The sequence below is a fragment of the Ptychodera flava genome, chromosome 9 (genome assembly GCF_041260155.1).
Source record: "Ptychodera flava strain L36383 chromosome 9, AS_Pfla_20210202, whole genome shotgun sequence".
Lineage (NCBI taxonomy): Eukaryota > Metazoa > Hemichordata > Enteropneusta > Ptychoderidae > Ptychodera > Ptychodera flava.
The window spans coordinates 41785981-41804322 of NC_091936.1; the positions used below are offsets into that span (position 1 = coordinate 41785981).

At 36.8% G+C, this 18342-nt stretch overlaps 2 protein-coding genes across 3 annotated transcripts in view; one reads left to right on the forward strand and one right to left on the reverse strand.

Moving 5' to 3' along the window:
* The first annotated feature begins 2 nt into the window (after window positions 1-2).
* LOC139141047 (post-GPI attachment to proteins factor 3-like) overlaps window positions 3-18342 on the forward strand; it is a 33965-nt gene continuing 15625 nt past the window's right edge. The window contains exons 1-4 of the mRNA XM_070710619.1: window positions 3-105; window positions 1692-2037; window positions 2483-2635; window positions 3561-3623. Coding sequence (XP_070566720.1) covers window positions 1735-2037; window positions 2483-2635; window positions 3561-3623 — 519 coding nt within the window. The 5' untranslated portion in view covers window positions 3-105; window positions 1692-1734. The remainder of the gene's footprint in view (window positions 106-1691; window positions 2038-2482; window positions 2636-3560; window positions 3624-18342) is intronic.
* Window positions 5309-17338, reverse strand: LOC139141046 (somatostatin receptor type 2-like). 2 transcript variants are annotated; one of them, XM_070710617.1, is made up of 4 exons: window positions 17140-17338; window positions 14671-14735; window positions 13282-13355; window positions 5309-8907 (listed from the first exon to the last, which is right to left on the reverse strand). In XM_070710617.1, the coding sequence occupies exon 4, from the start codon at window positions 8898-8900 to the stop codon at window positions 7518-7520; it is 1383 nt and encodes a 460-aa protein (XP_070566718.1). In that variant the 5' UTR covers window positions 8901-8907; window positions 13282-13355; window positions 14671-14735; window positions 17140-17338; the 3' UTR covers window positions 5309-7517. The 2 variants fall into 2 exon arrangements, with proteins under 2 accessions (XP_070566718.1, XP_070566719.1); XM_070710618.1 differs by lacking the exon at window positions 17140-17338 and adding an exon at window positions 15073-15374.

The window sequence follows — 18342 nt, forward strand, 5'->3', positions numbered from 1 at the left end:
GTTTGACCCTAATGAGTTGAAAGGTCGTAGGCGGAAAGGGTTTTCGATTGTTTCAGCGCGAAGCAGGAAGAGACAGGTGACATCCGAAAGAACAGGACAAACGAGGTGAGATGTCAAGCACTTTCATTGATTGAATGCAGATGTTTCACATTGTCTGAGGTCGATGACGATTCCGATAACCGTTTTCATTCACTTCCATCCTCATCTGTTGCCTACGTTACTGAAATGACAGCTTCAAACGTACCCATGCCAACGGCGTAATTGAATTACGTGCACAGCCTCATGAAATGTGAAATGTGCTGCGTTACAAGGCGGAGCTGGTCACATAACAACAAGACGTCGCACATTCTCAGTGCAAATATGGAACTGTATCTAGCCTTCTTATTGTCAAGGGTGTGTTGTTTGTGTTACGTTTGTGTTGTGCAGGTAGGACATTGTACATGTGTCAATTCAGTTATTTTCAGAATTCATTCAAATCCGTAAGTATAGGCGGATACTTACGTGTTGCTCTACAGAGACAGCTGGGACCGAATGTCTTGCACTTTTTCGTTGTACGCGGTATCATGACCACGAGATCAGATAAATGTACCACTGATGTTTATGACAATATTAATGGGGTCATAATAATTTAAATTCAAAAAAAAAACCAAAAAAAAAAAAACCATGCAACAAGCGCCTGAAAATACCCTGTAATTTTCCTAAACTAACTATTTTTACTAGAAATTTGCTGGATAAGATGTAAATGGGAACAATATGGTTTGCACCTGTTGCAATATGGAATGGCTTTTTTAACAATTCAAGGGCATCAAATTTTTACATTTCAACAATTTCAACAATTCAAATATGTTTTATCAATCAATATCGCATACCAAACGACCAAAGAGTATTGATTCCAATGTATGAAGTTGTAAAACACTTTATCACGACAGTATGAAAAACTTTTTGTCTGCAAAATGCTGTTGTTCTGTCTCATCTTATAGCCTGCAGGGCCGGGCTATGCCAGTGCCCTGCTCACAGGTGCCTGGTGCCAGTGTAGTATACATAGAGAGGAGTACGTAGAGATTAAGCATACTCACTGGCAATTCCAGGCACCTGTGGCACTTATCAAGGTATCAAAATGAAATGAAAGATGTAGGTATGTCTCACTTGATAGCATAACATTACTGAATGATGTGCTCTTTCAAGTGGATTTACTAGTAAAACCATATTTCCATTAAAAAGTACAAACCATGGTAATGGAGACATTACTGTGCATGAACTTTAGAATCCCTCACCTTAAAGAACGTGACACCACTTCATCAATATTGTTGTACCATCCTCAGTTACGTATATCAATATTGTACATCCCATTTTATGAAATATTGTTTGATAATACAATTGAAAACAATGGGGCATACCCGAGTTTGATGGAGAAAGGTCTAAAAGTATACAGTTGCATTAAAATTTCACAAGTATTTTGTTGTGCCATTCTATTGGTCTGTGGTAAAGTTTGGACATTTTAGAAGAAAACTGTGAACTGGATACAGTCAACGGCAGTATGATATTTACTTCAATTACACACTTGTCAATTATTTTATTACTGTACTTTCCATACAGCATTGTTTGTTCGTGGAGGTTTTTCCCTCAATGTGCATTAGGTAATGTTTGGTGAGTGATATTTTGACACAACTCATCCTTTCATTTCATTTCAGGTGTGGTCTGCAAGACCATGGTCAAAGTTATGAACAAGCGAAAATGGATTTCAACAGCAGTGGCAATGTTCTTAAGTTCTGCCTCTTGGCACTAATTCTCCTGAGCAGTCTACCCACTGCCTCTGCCTCCATTGGTGACCGTTCTGTTTACTACAATCGCTGCAAGCACAACTGTAGCCTGGACAATTGCACCAATGGTAGCCTGGACAACTTCAACAGCAGGCAACCTCTGTACATGAAACTTATGGGATGGGATTGTCCAGAGGAGTGTAGCTATGGATGTATGTGGGCAACTGTTGAGCTCTTCTCCAATAGAAATGTCAGAGTTCCTCAATTTCATGGAAAGGTTTGGCTTTTTCCATAATTTTTTACATCGTTTCTTAAACACCAGCATGTTTGTCATCACAATTTATAGTGCCAGTTTTAAATACCAAATGAAAGAGTAAAAAACGTATTTCTTTGACCTCCAGAATTAACACAATAGGGTTGATTCTGATTGTAGATTTGTGATTAAGTATAGCTTATAAATATAGCAAAATAAATGTATTTAAATAATGCATCAATTTATGGATGTGACATTGGCATTTGTCTCCACAAATCTGCAAAAATATGTCTTTTTACACTAATGTATATTGGTACAGCTTGTAGTTAGATTCCGTGACATATTATATTTGTGTAACAACAATATCTTTGTTATGAAGGCAAGTCTTTTAATGTCTCTTGCCACTTTAATACTTGGATATCTGCAGCTGCAGTGATCTAAATTTTTCATATGGATTGTTTTCTTTTAGTGGCCTTTCATTAGGATTCTTGGTGTGCAAGAACCTGCTTCAGTTTTGTTTTCCTTTCTGAATGGACTGATGCATATCATTGGAATCATAGAGTACAGGAGAAGGCTACCAAGTGACGCCCCGATGTACTGGATTTGGCATGCCTTTGCAGCGGTGAGTAAATACAATTGGTAGCTTATACTCTGCGATAATTTTGATGAGGATGAATTCAGGCAGCCAACAGATGTATGCAGCCCAGGAGCTAAGTGATCCAATGTAAAACAAAGATTGAAAATGAGATTTAAGTCTTATTGTAGTACAGTGTAGTGGGAAGTTGCCGAAATGATTCATATGTATCTGGCCAAAGTACAAATGTATTTGTGCAAGCAGGTGTAATGAATTAACCCTTTGAGTGCTGTAATTGTTGTGCAACATGAATTTTTCTGTAATTTTTTTGATAATTTTGGACCACATTGACATCACTTTTCATGGACTACTAATTTCATCAAAAGTTGGGAAAAATCTGGAAACAGTTGTCAGGATCTGAAAAAAAACTGGCTGGCTTATATTTCATGAAGTAGACAAAAATTGACTTCAGCATTCAAAGGATTAAATATCAAATAGTATGATTTGTGTACAAAGTATTATTTGTTCTCTAGGGCCCAAAATTTTTACCTTGTCTGTCCTTATTAAAACCAAAATCAAATCAACTATTTATACATTGCCAGTTTATTCAGCCGGCAAGTATAATGTTAAGCTGCTCATGGGATAGTTGTTTGTTTCAATAATAGCAAAATATTTCATACTATCTCGGTTCTGTGCCGTGCAGATAATTCTCATCAGTTGCAGTGAAATGAGCCCATATTAGTACTCAATGATCTTTTTCACATACATGTGAATTTGAAAATTTAATGTAGGAAAAGGTGATAAACACTGAAAGCAGCAAGTGGCTGCACTGCTACAATGGCAACAGTCATCAAATTTACTTAAAATGTCACAGAGAATGAAAAGATTTATCATATAACCGTCTGTTATTTCGTTTCTCTTTTTTTGTGTGAGCATGCAATGTGTTAAAGATATCTATCACAACTATTTACAGGTTGGTGTCAATACATGGTTTTGGTCCACAGTTTTCCATAGCAGAGATGTTCTACTTACAGAGGTAAGTGGCATTTTTGTTGCTGTATTGTTGGAGCAAGCTGATGGCAAAAAATATTTAATAACATCAATATAGAATAATGGGGCCGTGAATGTTACAGAAATGCTCGAAAATAGAAAAGGCTTTAGCTTTTTGTTGAGTTTGTACATCCCAGCATGAGCCATCAAAGAGTTCAGCAGTGTATTTGTATATTTGCTCAGTTAATGTTCGACTGAAAAATCTGTCACTTGAGGGCGCTCTTTACGTCCTCGAGTGACGGATCTTTCTGTCTAAGGTAATGACTAACTGTAAATTCCAGATTGCTTTTGGCAGTGAATTACGTAAGTAGCTCAGCAAACCACCAAGTAAGGCAAATATACCTTATTTATGGTTTGTTGAAGTTACATCAAGCTTTGCTTGTTAATGGTAAAAAAACAAATACACTTATATGTTGTATAAATTGTATCTGTATGTGACAAGACAATTGTGTCACACATGACAAGGTTTCAGAATAAAGACACTGTTGCTTTGAAGACAGCCATGCAGGGATTTTCAAAGCCTACTTGTCATGTATTGAACGAATATTTTTATGTAGTACTTGTTATTTTTGTTTTTGAGGATCTGTCACCATCAGTATGTACTTGAAGCAACTTTCAATAAATATTTATTGGTAAAGCAGGGTTGCTAGACACGTATCCATTTATCTGTGTCAAATTTACACTGAAATTTGCAGTAATAATAGTTCAGCAAAGATACTTGTAGGTATTAAAGCTAAGGACACCGGACACAACCCAGGCACTAGTAGCACTGGTCTGCTCAGTTTATGTTTGCAGAGCCTGAGAAAATTACATCCAAATGCAGTGAATGAAAAGCTGTAAAGAAATCCTGAGTAGGAGATGTGGACCAAAGCTTAGCCAACATTATCAACTGCTTTGCCGAAGCTAGGTTGGTGGCGCTGTTCATTTAATTCAAATATTGACTGGCAAAGACCAAAGCGAAGAATTATGAGAGACAAGCATACCTCTATTGTACAAAGTATTGGAAATCTGGTAAACTGATTGTGCATATGATGCATCTACTGCCAACTTACCTGTGTATGCATCTCAACACAACATTGAAAGCACTGAGTTCATTGAAAGCAATGAGTTGAAACGAAACAGAAGTGGCATGGCGTAATCTGTTGTGTATGCATCTGTACATCCTGGCTTCCTTATGGTTATTCATTGTTAAGCACACATCATTGATCAATTCAAAACCCAGAAATTATCCATTGAAATGTAACCAGTAAATCCTCCCAACCTTAAAGTAGAATGAACCTTGGGGACAGATATTTGAACTCTCAAACTTTTACACCATTCTTTTGGTTTTAACCACTTGTTGGGGCTCATTTTGAATCTTGTAGAGTAAAATAAAGCCTCCACCATGTTTTTGTGAAAATCAGGAATTTTGTTTTCCCCATAGAGTTAACAGAGATGGTGGCCTTTTTGAATTTCAAAAATCTGTAAATATAGGTACTAATTTGTTTTTTAGTAGCTCAATTTGCATGGAGATCCCCGATTTTTATGCTCTTTGAAAGAAAATGGTTTAAGGTTCACTTGAGGAAAGTTGAAATCTTTCATTTTGAGGCTTGAACGACATTAAATGCAAAATTGCATGTCATAGGTGAAAAATCCCATCAGTCAGAAATTCACATTTGATTTAATGAGAGTTTCTACAGAAATAAATATACATACAAGGTAGAATCATTGTCCTTAAAGCAGAGGAATTAAAATCTTCAAAAAATTATTCAATAACACATGTAGACTTTACTGGTAGCTATGACAAATGTATGATGCACATGGTTGAGTAAACTCCACGTTTCATGTATGTCATATGTTTCTTATCATAAAGACTCATTTTTGGCAATCACAAGCACAGCCACTGATGATGACATTATATGAGAGTCTGGCCATACTTTCTTTCAGTATAGTTCAGGAACAGTATAGATCAGGAACAATGTAGATCAGGAACAGTATAGATCAGGAACAGTATAGATCAGGAACATAGATCAGGGACAGTATAGATCAGGAACAGCTTAGATCAGGGAGAGTATAGATCAAGAACAGTATAGATCAGGAACAGTATGGATCAGGAACAATATAGATCAGGAACGTACAGTATAAATCAGGAACATAGATCAGGAACAGCATAGATCAGGAACAGTATAGATCAGGAACAGTATGGATCAGGAACAGTATAGATCAGGAAGAGTATAGATCAGGAACAGTATGGATCAGGAACAGTATAGATCAGGAACAGTATAAATCAGGAACTATAGATCAGGAACAGCATAGATCAGGAACAGCATAGATCAAGAAGTATAGATCAGGAACAGTTGTTGTCAATGATAGTCATGGGATTCAACAATGTGCATCATAAATTTGCGATACTTTGACTATTTATAATTTACATTCATCAAGACGACTACCTCTGTTATGCAAACTGAAAATTAGAACATGATTGTCATTTTAAGATTGTAAACGTAGTTTTCTCGGAACGATATCATCTAATCTGGCATGCCATGTAGGTGGTAAAGTTTGTCATTTTAGACATTGAATCAAAGAAAGAGCCCTGAAATTTGGTTGCACGGTTGTCGATGTGGTACACAGGATGGTTACCCCTGCTAGTAGATGTAACATATCTAAAATGACAGGTTAGCAATCTCTGTTGAACTTGAATATCTCACAGCTTTTAGACTAGACTGTAATACCAAAGAATCCTTGGAGGTAGTTTTTGTGGTAGACTGAATTGTTTAATGTGTCCAACTATCATGTAGCATGAGGTCTGGTGATATACATAACTGTAATGTCCAGTATTTTAGCCGTTGTGTCAACACCCAGTTTGAACAAATAAATACATCAAATGTACAGCCCTACACTCTATCATGAACACTTTGTACTTTGTCTAATAAGACACCAAAGAGGACAAAGATACATTCATTTTCTGAACTTAATTTATGAGTGTATCGTAATATTGCCTCAATACTCACCACACAAAAACAAAATTTATCTTGGCTGTACTAATATTTTGAATGTCATTCAAAAAAATGTCAGCATGCTTGTGACTTTAGACCAAGCTCGACTCACAATTTTACCTTGGCATGTTTGCACATTTTCCATACATACATATCGGTATGCCTTTTAACCTTTCACCCTTAAAGGTATACAGTCACCTGTAATCTAAACATGCCCATATATGGTCAAAGGGACGTTCCTTGGTATTCAAAATGCCCATGTGAGGGCGCTGTTTTTAAAGATGGCCACCCGCTTGAAATCTGTGTTTGGTTAGATTTTCTCTTTCCATGATAACTGTGGCAAAATTGTAATAGGTGACAGTATACCTTTAACCCTTTCACCCCCAGTTCCCTGTGTACAGGTCCAACTTTACCATAGAAAACAATGGATTTGGGACAAACCATGGTGGTGAAAGGGTTAAGGCCTGCCTTACATGTTCAACATTTTACCTAAATGGTTTAATGGTATTTTATGTAAAATGTGCTCATGTAAGAAAGTCAGGAGGATAAATTCAAATTTCAGGCATAACTGCAGCAGTCGGTTACTGCAAGACAAGTGTAATGAAATAAGCAAAACTAGGTGATAAATCATTCTATGCTCAAAGAAAGTCTGACATTGCTGTGGGAAACTACCGGTATGTGTTTGTTCACCTGCAGATTCATTTTTCAATAAATAATGTTAAGGAAGAGGATGTATGAGAACTTCTACTGCACTCAGAGAAGTTTTTTCGTAAAAGTAAAAAATCTTTCTCTGTTACTATTTGCATTGTTTATGTGGCTATACAAATTCTCTGTACATACAAAACCTTCTGGACTGTTGTTTCAGTGATGACAAAACTTCAACTGAGAGGCGAGGTGTGGTAGGATTACATATACGTGTCACAGGTGTTTTCATTAGCTTGGAGTGAACAGTGAATGTAGGAACCACATTCGTCGTCCAACATGTGAACGATGTCAAATGAGCTGAAACTGACATGAATTTGTCCGTTATTGTCGCTTTGATTGTTGTTTACCTCACTGATGTCAGAGGACAAACAACACTCGTCATGGACATATGACATGTTCACAAATCCCTGATGACCTGAAGATGGCCCTGATAATTCAGAGCACTCAGGGCTGTCGGTATCTTTCTCAGAGCCTGGCGTGATAGTTTCATTCTGATTATCCAAGTCAGTAGAATGAGCTACAAGTTCTTCATTCGGCATTGATGCTGCATGCTGGTAAACACTCGACTGTCTTCGATTTTCAAAATTGGCAGAAAAGAAGCTTTCATCCTCAGGTTTCACTTCGGTACATCTGAATGCCTTCTTGAAGGCCAAACGGTACTGTTTGCTCATGATATTGTAGATTAGCGGATTCGCCGAGGCGTTTATGTATAGCATGATTTCTGAAATCCGTAGAAACGGCTCAATCTCTGCGAGAGATAACTCGGCACCAGCTGCGACAGCAAGCAGTAAGTACTGAAGTAGATGGTATGGGAGCAAGCAGACGAAATATACAATGGCAGTGACAAGTAACATGCGTACCACGTGCAGTCGGCGTTTCCGTCGCTTTGACATCACCATAGCTTCCACCATTCTGTCCCCGATAGACTGCCGACATGAAAGTTTGATGATAATAAAGGTATAGGTGACAATAATAATTACCAAGGATACAAAGAAAGGAACTGTTTTCACGACAAGTGACGTGAGGTACAGTTCTGATTGAGGTATATAACAATACAGTATTGAAGGCACTGTGAACAGTACTGCTAACACCCAAATAACCACGATATGCTTCAGACATCGCGATCTCTGCAAGTCGAAATGTCTGCGCTTCAGCGGATGACAGATCGCAATGTATCGTTCAATGCTTATCAGAGATATTGTGAACATAGACGCAAACGACGACACATAGATCAGAAAGCTTTGTATAAGGCACATCAGTGAGATGTACTGTACGTAGATTGGCACTATCCTCATTACAGCGCCAAGCGTTAGGAACAAGAGGTCTGCAATGCTCAGATTCAGGAGGTAGATGTTTGTCACTGTGTGCATGTAAGAGACTTTCCTCATGACATGCATGAACGCAATGTTGCCGATAATTCCCCAGACGCAGATGACCACGAGAAGTACTGTATACATGATCCTTTTTGATGGGTAGGGCACTTCGGTGTTTCCATCAGTGTTGTTGTTGACTGTGTCGTTATAAGTAAGATTGTAATCATTCCATGTTACAACCACATCAGTGGTTGTGTAGTTCATTATCATCTCCTATCTGGAAAGAAAAGAAAAATGCAGAACTGATGTTACATACTACAGTGTAAACTATTTGAAATTTATGGTATTATGGGCCTCAAAATGGACAGATTTAAACTTGTACTCAAAATTTACTTACGGCAACTCTAAATCATTCTCTTTCAAAATCAAGATACAAATAGACGTTGCTAAACAATTTGGAAATAGAAAAACAAAGTACCAAAATTTTATCCGTAATTTTTAAATTCAAAATGGCCGCTATCTTAACTCTTTTGGTGAAAATTAATTTTTTCACTTCCACACAAAACAAGACAATTAAAACCTCCCTTCGTTCAATAGAATTCAGATGATGCCAAACACACAGCATACCAGCAAAGTGTTCTAACAAGTAGAGAGTCAAAATATCTGTCTCTGAAATGCATTCTACAAACATTTTAAAATAGTTTTGGGAAGCACACTGGCCTTGAAGTAGTGACCATTGAAGGCTGCCAGTAGATTCAACAGTCACTTTGCCGCCACTATGACAGGGTGAAGAGAGTGGAACTTAAAGCTCCATGCATCAGCTAGTTTTTACAATGAGTGTTACAGCTGTGATTTGATTTCTTTCAAGAAGTCTAATGTTTCCCTGTCACAAGGCTTCCAACAATGGAAAGGAAGGATACCTAGAGCAAAATATAAGACATGAGAATCAGTTGAATGTTCAGAAGGAAAAAAAAAACATTTATGAAGTGTTCTGAGAAGGTAGGAGAGCTGATTCATCGTTGAAGCAATCTTGCAAGTTTTCGGACAAGTAGATTTATTGGCCATCAAACAAAACACAAAGGAAACAGATAAGATAAAAAGATAAGATTGAAGTTATATTTGTATAACTGTCAACATATCCACAAGGTTAAGATTTCACTGTGTGTGACTGACCGCCAAACGTCATGGTAGCATGGTGTACCAGGCTAGTCCCACAGTGAAAAAATTGTTATGTATTTGAACATGGTTATTTCCTTGAAGTATTTACACACAGAGATTGCGGCAACTTCCTAGCAATTGTCTTTCTGGACTTCCTCATAATCATCATGTCTATCGATAGAGATTAGATGTAGGTTTATTCTACAGATGAAAATTTACTCTGAAATCTTGCGGATTTCTAACTATTGATGTGTAATTTAAATTGCCTGCATTGAACTGACAATATTAACATGTCTATAGGTATCCTGTACTTTTTCATTCATGACAGAATTTCATGTTCTCATGACGTAAGCTTGTCTTTGGATGATCTGCAAATAACAACCTCTACTTACAACTGATTGGTGTACAGTACGGTACATGTCGTCTTTTAGGCTTCATTAGAAGGATTTTCCTTCTCAAAATCTTCACTGCTTACAAGAAGAAAATCACGCCACACTATGACAATCATGTGCATGCCTCTAGCTATCATTGTTTACTTACTGCAAGTACATGTAAAGATTTTAAACAATTCAAGCATCTTGATAAATCAAACAGGCCGAGCCTAAAAAGTTACCTTTCTATCTCTGTGTGCAAACACTTGAGGAAAGACACTCACGCTTCAATACATAACATTCTAATTTCTAGTGTAACCAGGAATATAAGTCAGAACTCCATTATAGTTGACAATCAGACAAACACCTTTGACTTCAATCCTAGCCAGCAATCCAAGGAAAATGGTTATTCTGATGAGTAATGGAGACAAAACTGCATTATATTGAGTGAATCAAGATGTATCAATCTCAGATCAAGAATTCCCACTATTATTGATTTCACAAAACAAAATGATGTGATCCGCAGTTTCTGAGTTTCAAATTGACTCCTTACAGAAATTCACACAGCCAATGCTTAGCCCACACCACTGACAGAATTGTCAGTTTGATGACATCTCAGAGATCTGTTCATATGATCCCAGAGTTGAAGGCATATCATCTGCTGACTTCATCACTAATTTATGAACAATATTTTCATCCCTTTAATCTTATTGGATAAAAAGATAGAATTGTCTTCAATAATTGACCATATCTATGAAGTTAAAACCGTACATGATAGAGACATATGAAAAGTTCGACATTTGAACATGACAGCAGTTTATGTCAGTGGTTCTGATTTGACACCACAAAGTGTACTGTTGTCTCCCTGATATAATCATCTCCAGTTGATAGGCAGTCATGACTACCGTATGTAATAAAAAGTCATCATGTGAAACATCATCTGATAGATGATAATGTTGAAAAAAAGGGAAAATATTGTCATATAAAATACAATGAATGATAAAACAAAAACCACATGTTACCGACAACTCATGCAGGGTTTTGTACACTTCTGAAAGCCCTTGAAAGTTGTGGAATTTCAAAGCCTCTTGGAAAGTTCTGAAAAGCCCTTGAAAATGAAATTGAGTCCTGGAAAATCCTGGAATTTTGATAATCCCCAAAAAATTTTAAAAAATAAGAAGATGACCAGTTGTCTTGTTGTAAAAATGATACATACTACCGGTAGTAAATGATATATTAACATTATATATTTTGAAAATGACACCGGGAAAATGGTATTTCGGACCTCAAAAAATTCATGGAAATTGCGTAAAAAGTCCTTGAAAGCCCTTGAATTTCACATGACTGTGAGTGTATGGACCCTGCTCATGACAAGTAGCAAGTTCTCATCGGGTTGCCTATATCAATACATGCGAGCTACTGTCCACAATCTGAGAGACTGTGTAGTGTTGCATCTGTGGTTCTGTCATCAGTTTATTTTAGATCCTGTCCGATAAAACATAACAAGCTCAACAATCATCCAGTTTAGTGTAGTCAAAGTATCTGCCTCCTTTGACTCAGCCACAGCGCCCCCCCCCCCCCCCAGGGTGTGGAGTGTGGAGGGACTGTGATTCAGCCAAATACTTTCATCACAGTACTACCTCCTGTTTTTTCTTCAAGTACATGTGTTGGATTATTTTTCATTAGTTGAGTTGGTGTACTTCTTGGCTACCCCCAATGTTGCTATTGTAGGTACAATCAACTGGACAATGCACATACAGATAATTGGGTGTCAGGCATTAAACAATCGTTGCTGCTCGTAAATATTGGAGATGCCATGAATGTAAAAATAGAAAATGACAAACAGTTTAAAACTAATTTCAATGTAAAAGTTAAACAGCTATTTGAAAAATGTGCATTTGAATTGATTCATGATGATACCAGACAAGGGCACCATAAAAATAAACTTCGCACATACAGAGAGTTGAAAAAAGATTTCTCTCTCGAAAGCTACCTTCATGTTATAAAAAACCCAGATCACAGATCAGCCCTGTGCAAGTTATGCATTAGTGCACACATATTACACATAGAAACAGGTAGATATAGAAACCTTGATGTCATAGACAGAGCATGCCCAATTTGCCAAAACAAACAAGTAGAAGATGAGATACATTTTCTTTTTCATTGCAAAGGCTACACAGACATTAGACATGATTTTTTCAGTAAACTAAACATTTGTAAAACGCATTCAGAGGCACACAAGACCTTATAAGCATCTTTTCAAGGACAGATAAAGCATCACTATGTGAATTGGGAAAATACATACATACATGTTTTAAACTCAGACAAGACAAAATGAAAAAACAAAGTAAACTATTTTTTCATATATATATATATATATATATATATACTCTTTCATTGTTGTTTTTTGCAAAACCTTTATTGTACTTTATGATCAAGATCCCAACTGGGATACGATTTCAATAAAGGATTACCTTACTTTACTTTACAATCCCTTAGCAATTTTAATAGGCTGATCTCTTTTTTTTCAAAAGAAAAAAATTCTGAGCAAATGATAAATAAATTATCCTGATGCACGACAGCATTTCAAGCTAAAAAGGTGTGCTTTACTTTGATCCTTTATCCTACATTACTGCTCATAGAGCCCATTAATGCTCATAGAGCCCATTTTCTCAAGAAAAATACATAAAAGATGAATCATTATTGTAGCATTGCTGATTGGTTTACACTACAACCAGATTTAAACTTCTTTGAAAAGTTGATGCTCGACTCAGGTTTGCATCATCAAGCTCCACACAGTGACCCAAAGTCACGAAAAAATCTGCCAGACAATCACAGTTTGACTCAAATTAACAGAATTATTGATCACATTAATGGATATTTCATAAGACGTAGACTTTTTTCACAAACTTGTCTGGTCTGAAACTACGTCATAACTGTGATGGAAGAAAGAGAAGCAAGAAAGTCTTGCCATACCTGCAGTGGTCCGGAATTAATGGCAGTACAGTTTGAAATTTTAAAGTTGACCATTTAAAGTAATTTTTTAAATTTCACTCAAATTGTGTGAAAATGATGGAGTAGTTATAATTTCAGTATCGCAATGAAAAAAGTCATAGGCCTACCTGTGTAGTTGTTCCGATAGATAATCCAGTCACTGTCAGAGAGCAGCAGTCAGTGTTATCTGTCAAACCATAGTCTGTGTAAATACATACAGAGCACAAATCTGTCACCTTCCAGAGTAAAAAAGCCACAATGTCCCGTGACAGGTTTATGAGGCGATGATCACGGATAATTTCAATCTGGAGTAATGAGGTTGTGATGAAGACAGCTGTAGAGGTGCTCAGCATGGCAGGATTGCATTGAACTTACGAATGAATAATGAGTACAATGTCAAATATTAAAAAGATCATGGATGCGTGAATCCACTCCCTCCAGTCCCAGGAGTGGCCAAGTATTGTGAATGTTTACTCAGTGTGGTACATCTCCAAATATATTCCTCTTACCATCCCCAGAAATTACGACCTACATAGCTCTATTCACTGAGCATGATATGGTGAATGTTTCCATGGTGTCTTTTTGTCTTTTTCAGTTCAAGACTACGATAGGCAGGTTTTTGGAAGGGGTAATGTACTGTGTTTTGTGAACAAAATGCCACATAGTCAATATCTTCTTTGAGACAACCAACTTCTCAAAAATAATCCTTGTTTTTCTATGAGGAAATCATGTTTTAAAACATTTAAAGATTTGTTGTTTGATTTTTGGTGCAGTATAGCAGAGAATGTTTTCAAAAAGAATACGAAGCAGTGATTGTCGCACATATGAAGAGAGTGGACACAAATTTTGAATATGAACTAAGAGGGTTTGCCTAGGGGGACTATCATGCTAAAAGCTAGTGTAATGTATCCTTAAACAAAACCCTAGTGACTCCCTAGTTTACTTGTGATTGATATTAATGCTGTCTTCGTCCACTTATCTGCATTCTTGCCAGCTAGTCACTAAAGTTTTATACTGTAGCGCCACAAAGGTGGGGAGACCGTGCATGGTTTGCAAAACAATGGTCATTTCATATCCAGCCTTTATAACCTTAGAGTTCTACAATTCTATGTGAATATTAATAACAGAAGTTAAGTATTAATTATCATCAATATTATTTCAAACTATCCAGGAAAATATCAATTTTTATGATTGTTTAGGAGTGGCATTACAGTGGTTGAAACCGTAGATTCCCTCATCATGTCCCGAAAATGAGAAGAAATTATCATAGAAAGCTTTTAAGTTGTTTTACTGTAAATACATGGTGTAATCAGCCGATGCATTTCATAGTCAAGGAAAAGATTTGAGAATACTTGAAGTATTATTCCTTCATCCCCTCCACTGATTTCTTATCTTGGACAGTCAATGAAGCAAAGTCTTATACAAAACGGGCTGTTATCAAAAGATTCACACGGAACAGGATGAATAAACTGTAAGATTATCTACTGGTGCAGATGCACATGTGTAAGTTAACTTACCTGAAGTTCAAGTGGAAGATCCCCGTCACGGCAATCAGGTGTAGGCTATGTGAAGTCAGCATAGTCTGAGTAGTCAACCCGACAGCAAAGCAGGAATTGAGAAGGAAAAGATTTGTATTGATGAGATAAAATTAATCAAAAGTTTGTATGAAAGCACAGGTTAATCCCGAGTCACAGAGGGCATGGATAATTGGTGAGATTCCAGTGTATGGTAAAATCTACGTCATTTGTTAAACACAGTTCATAACATCACCATCAGAGCATAAAATTATGAAATAGACATGTGTCCATGCATGTGCGATGTATTGGCAACATGTCGTATTTGACTCATCTTCAATGTAGCAGTTGTTGTAACACTGCACACTGCCAACTGAGAGTGCACACGTTAAAGACAAAGCTTACGTGTAATTCAATCTTCTTGATCATGAGAAATAGTCAGAGCTGCAATTTCTTCTGGAGATGGATAATAATATGAAGTCGACTGACTTGAATCTACAGCAAAGTTTTAACAGAAATGAATACACTGTCTGTGCAACTGTCTAAGTTGGCAGGTAGAGTGGCCACATGTTGCTTGACTCCAGTAGTGTGTGTACATCATATGTCATTGGAAACAGTTTACAAGAGTCTGCTGATTGGTATTTCCTATGGTGTGATAGTCTCCTTGTCATATAGTGTAACCACTTCAGTATCATCAAGCCCTCAACAATTGGGATAGGATATGTAAAGTGAGGGGGTGGGGGTGATGTCTTGTGGTTGCCATAGCAACATGACTCAAAAGGTGCAAATACAGGTGAGACTGACCAAGAATGAATGAAAAAATATTCTATTGAAAATTGTTTGTACTATTATCTGAAGGATGTTATTTCCAGTAGTGTGTTGTCCTTCAACAGATCATAGATAAGGACAACTTAAGATCACATGGATTGTCAGAGGCACTTAAAAAAGTATCTTTTGTCACCTCTTGTTATCAGTAGGATAGAAATGGTCTGTTGTTTGAATTGTTTGAAATCAATGACAGATGTATTTCAGATTCTCTTCGTAATGTAGTGAATTCGTCCCACCCTTTGATTATGTACTTCTTCATACAGTTCATGTTCTGTGTTGACATCATACAGGTTTCTGTTTATTCTCAAGTTTTGGTTGACATCAGTGTGTGCCAGTGCCAACAAATCTTACGATACACGATCTCCAAGGCCTTGGAAGAAAGCAAGTCAATGTAGTTTGATATCATCTCTGCACAACTTTGTAAATTATCTGCTCTTGTTTATCATGATAAAAAAAATTATATCAATTTGGCTTATTGGCATGCTCATTGTTTGTACCACCAGAGGGATTGACGTTTTGAACAAGACTGATCATGTGACAATCAGAAATGGGCTCCTTTTTATTGTGTTTTCATATCCAACTTTCTGCAGCTTTTTTCCATTTGCTCAAATAATCTAAATTCTGCCCCATTCTAATATTCTCAGTCCTTAACTTCAGCAATCTTTTCATGGACAAACTAAATGTAGTTTACTTTGTTGGCCCAGGACCAAAAGCAGGCCAGTGTTGTTATGCATTTGGATCAAGTGTGAATGATGTTCTAACATGTGGAGGTACCATATATGTTTCAATATAATTTTGAATTTACTTAAATATTTAATTTTTATCCACACAATTTTTAAGTACCATCTATCTATTGTTTATTTTGTTTTTAATATTTTAATCACTGACCAAGTTTTATTGCAGTGCCAGTTTATGAAATATTGTAAAGTTACAGATAGTATTATGTAGCTAGTTTATGCAGTATAAATTAAAAGATGTGAACGGCTACAATTTTACTGAACTATCTGTTGCTTCATCTACAGGGGGACAATATATTATGTAGTAATTCTTAAAGTCTGCACATACGGTTTCTGTGGCTGCATATGGTGTTTATTGATAAAAACTGTTCAAAGACATCTGCACCAGCATTGCAATAACATTAATTACTGGAAGTCCCCTCCAAACATTAATTTCCATCCAAAAGCCCAATTTTATAAAATAGTAAATTTTGTGAGACAAAAATTACAAAAGGAGTGTGTAGGGTAGATTTTGTATGATTGAAGTAGTGTGGTCTGCTTTGGTAACTATCTTGTGGAAAGTGTACTTCAGTCAATGTATTGAGTTTGCTTTTCAATTCCTGTAAAATTGTACATGGTATACTAGGCTACCGTACTTCTAGTCTTCTTAACAATGAGGGAACATGCTTTTATCCTGGTTTTTGCAATTTTGCTCCAAGAGCGTTCCCGACCCTGCAATCAAGATCACGTCAGAGACAGACGATACCAACAGTTTATAAAAAATTCATGTTTCATAGTCCATGTGTATGCAATAGCTTGAGGGCCGAAAAATGGAATTAGATTTCATCATTGTACACCCTAGTTTTATTAAAAAATCCAAGTCACTCAGATTAATCCTTGTGCAAAGCTCCAGATGCCATTGTCTTACCTTTGTTACTTGTTCCCCTTGACAAAATTTTCTGTCAAGTAATTTAAACACTAATTGTAGAAGTGTTCATGGTGACAGTTTTCCTTCGTTATAATCCCTTCTATTTCTAGGTGAATAGTTGAAATTAGGAGTTTCTTGGTTCAAATTCAGTTCCTCACGTGCACAGCTTTGAGCTGTTACGGAATATGACATGCACTGTCTGGAGTTCAGCCTATTTAGTCAATGTTTGTACTTTGTATTATAGATGTTTGCTGGTATCAGTGGATATTTCCCAGGTCTGACTCTTAGCAGCCATGCACAAGAAATACCGTAATCAGACTATTTGTCTAGCCATTCATATCATCTCCCCAGTTCTCATTAACCCTTTGAGCACTGCACTGTACATGTAATTTTTCCGTCCAAAATATCAGGGCAACATTTTATCAAATTTTATGAATTTTTCTGTAGTATTTTCCATGATTTTGGATCAAAATGGATATAAATTTTTATGGGCTGCACTTTTTTACCAAAATTTTGGGAAAATCTGGAAAAAATGTCTAGATCTGAAAGAAATTGTTTGCGTTGTATAGTATAAATGGAACAAAAATCGACTTTGGCACTCAAAGGGTTAACTAAAATTGTAAAATACTCCGCCGTCAATGCTCCTGCATATTGGCAATCTCAACTACATGTTAACACTAGCAACAGCAGGACTGTTTGTACATGATACCAATATGTGCCACCCAAAGATCAACAGCACTTGAAAAATTGTGTGTACCAAAAAACCCTATTAAATGACCATTTTCCTTTGAACTCAGATGGTGTGGACAGTAGCGTGTTGGTGCATTTCATACTGTAACATATTGCGTATTCCTATGTTACTAATACATCTGCATCAGACAAAGGAGTTCTGCAGAAAGTCTGTGTACAGCTTTTGTGGATTGAGGTACATAGCACATTTGTGAGGATACCGCGACATTGGCACTATAGGCATTATCGGATATTATATCATACCAGTATATTGATGGCGCAAATACAGCGATCTGATTGGTTGAGATGCGAAAAGAACCGTGGTATATTGGCGATATACCACGGCTGGCATACGCGCGAGCTCTCAGCTTGAGCAAAAATCTGGTTTTGTCGTTCCTTGCCAGAATTTCAATATACTGTTATGATATAATAGCAATAAATCACACCCAGCAATGGTATATCACTCAATTTTGC

Bases quoted from the DNA above. Each gene is read 5' to 3' on its own strand.
- LOC139141046 (XM_070710617.1), bottom strand. From the start codon at position 8,900: ATGATAATGAACTACACAACCACTGATGTGGTTGTAACATGGAATGAT.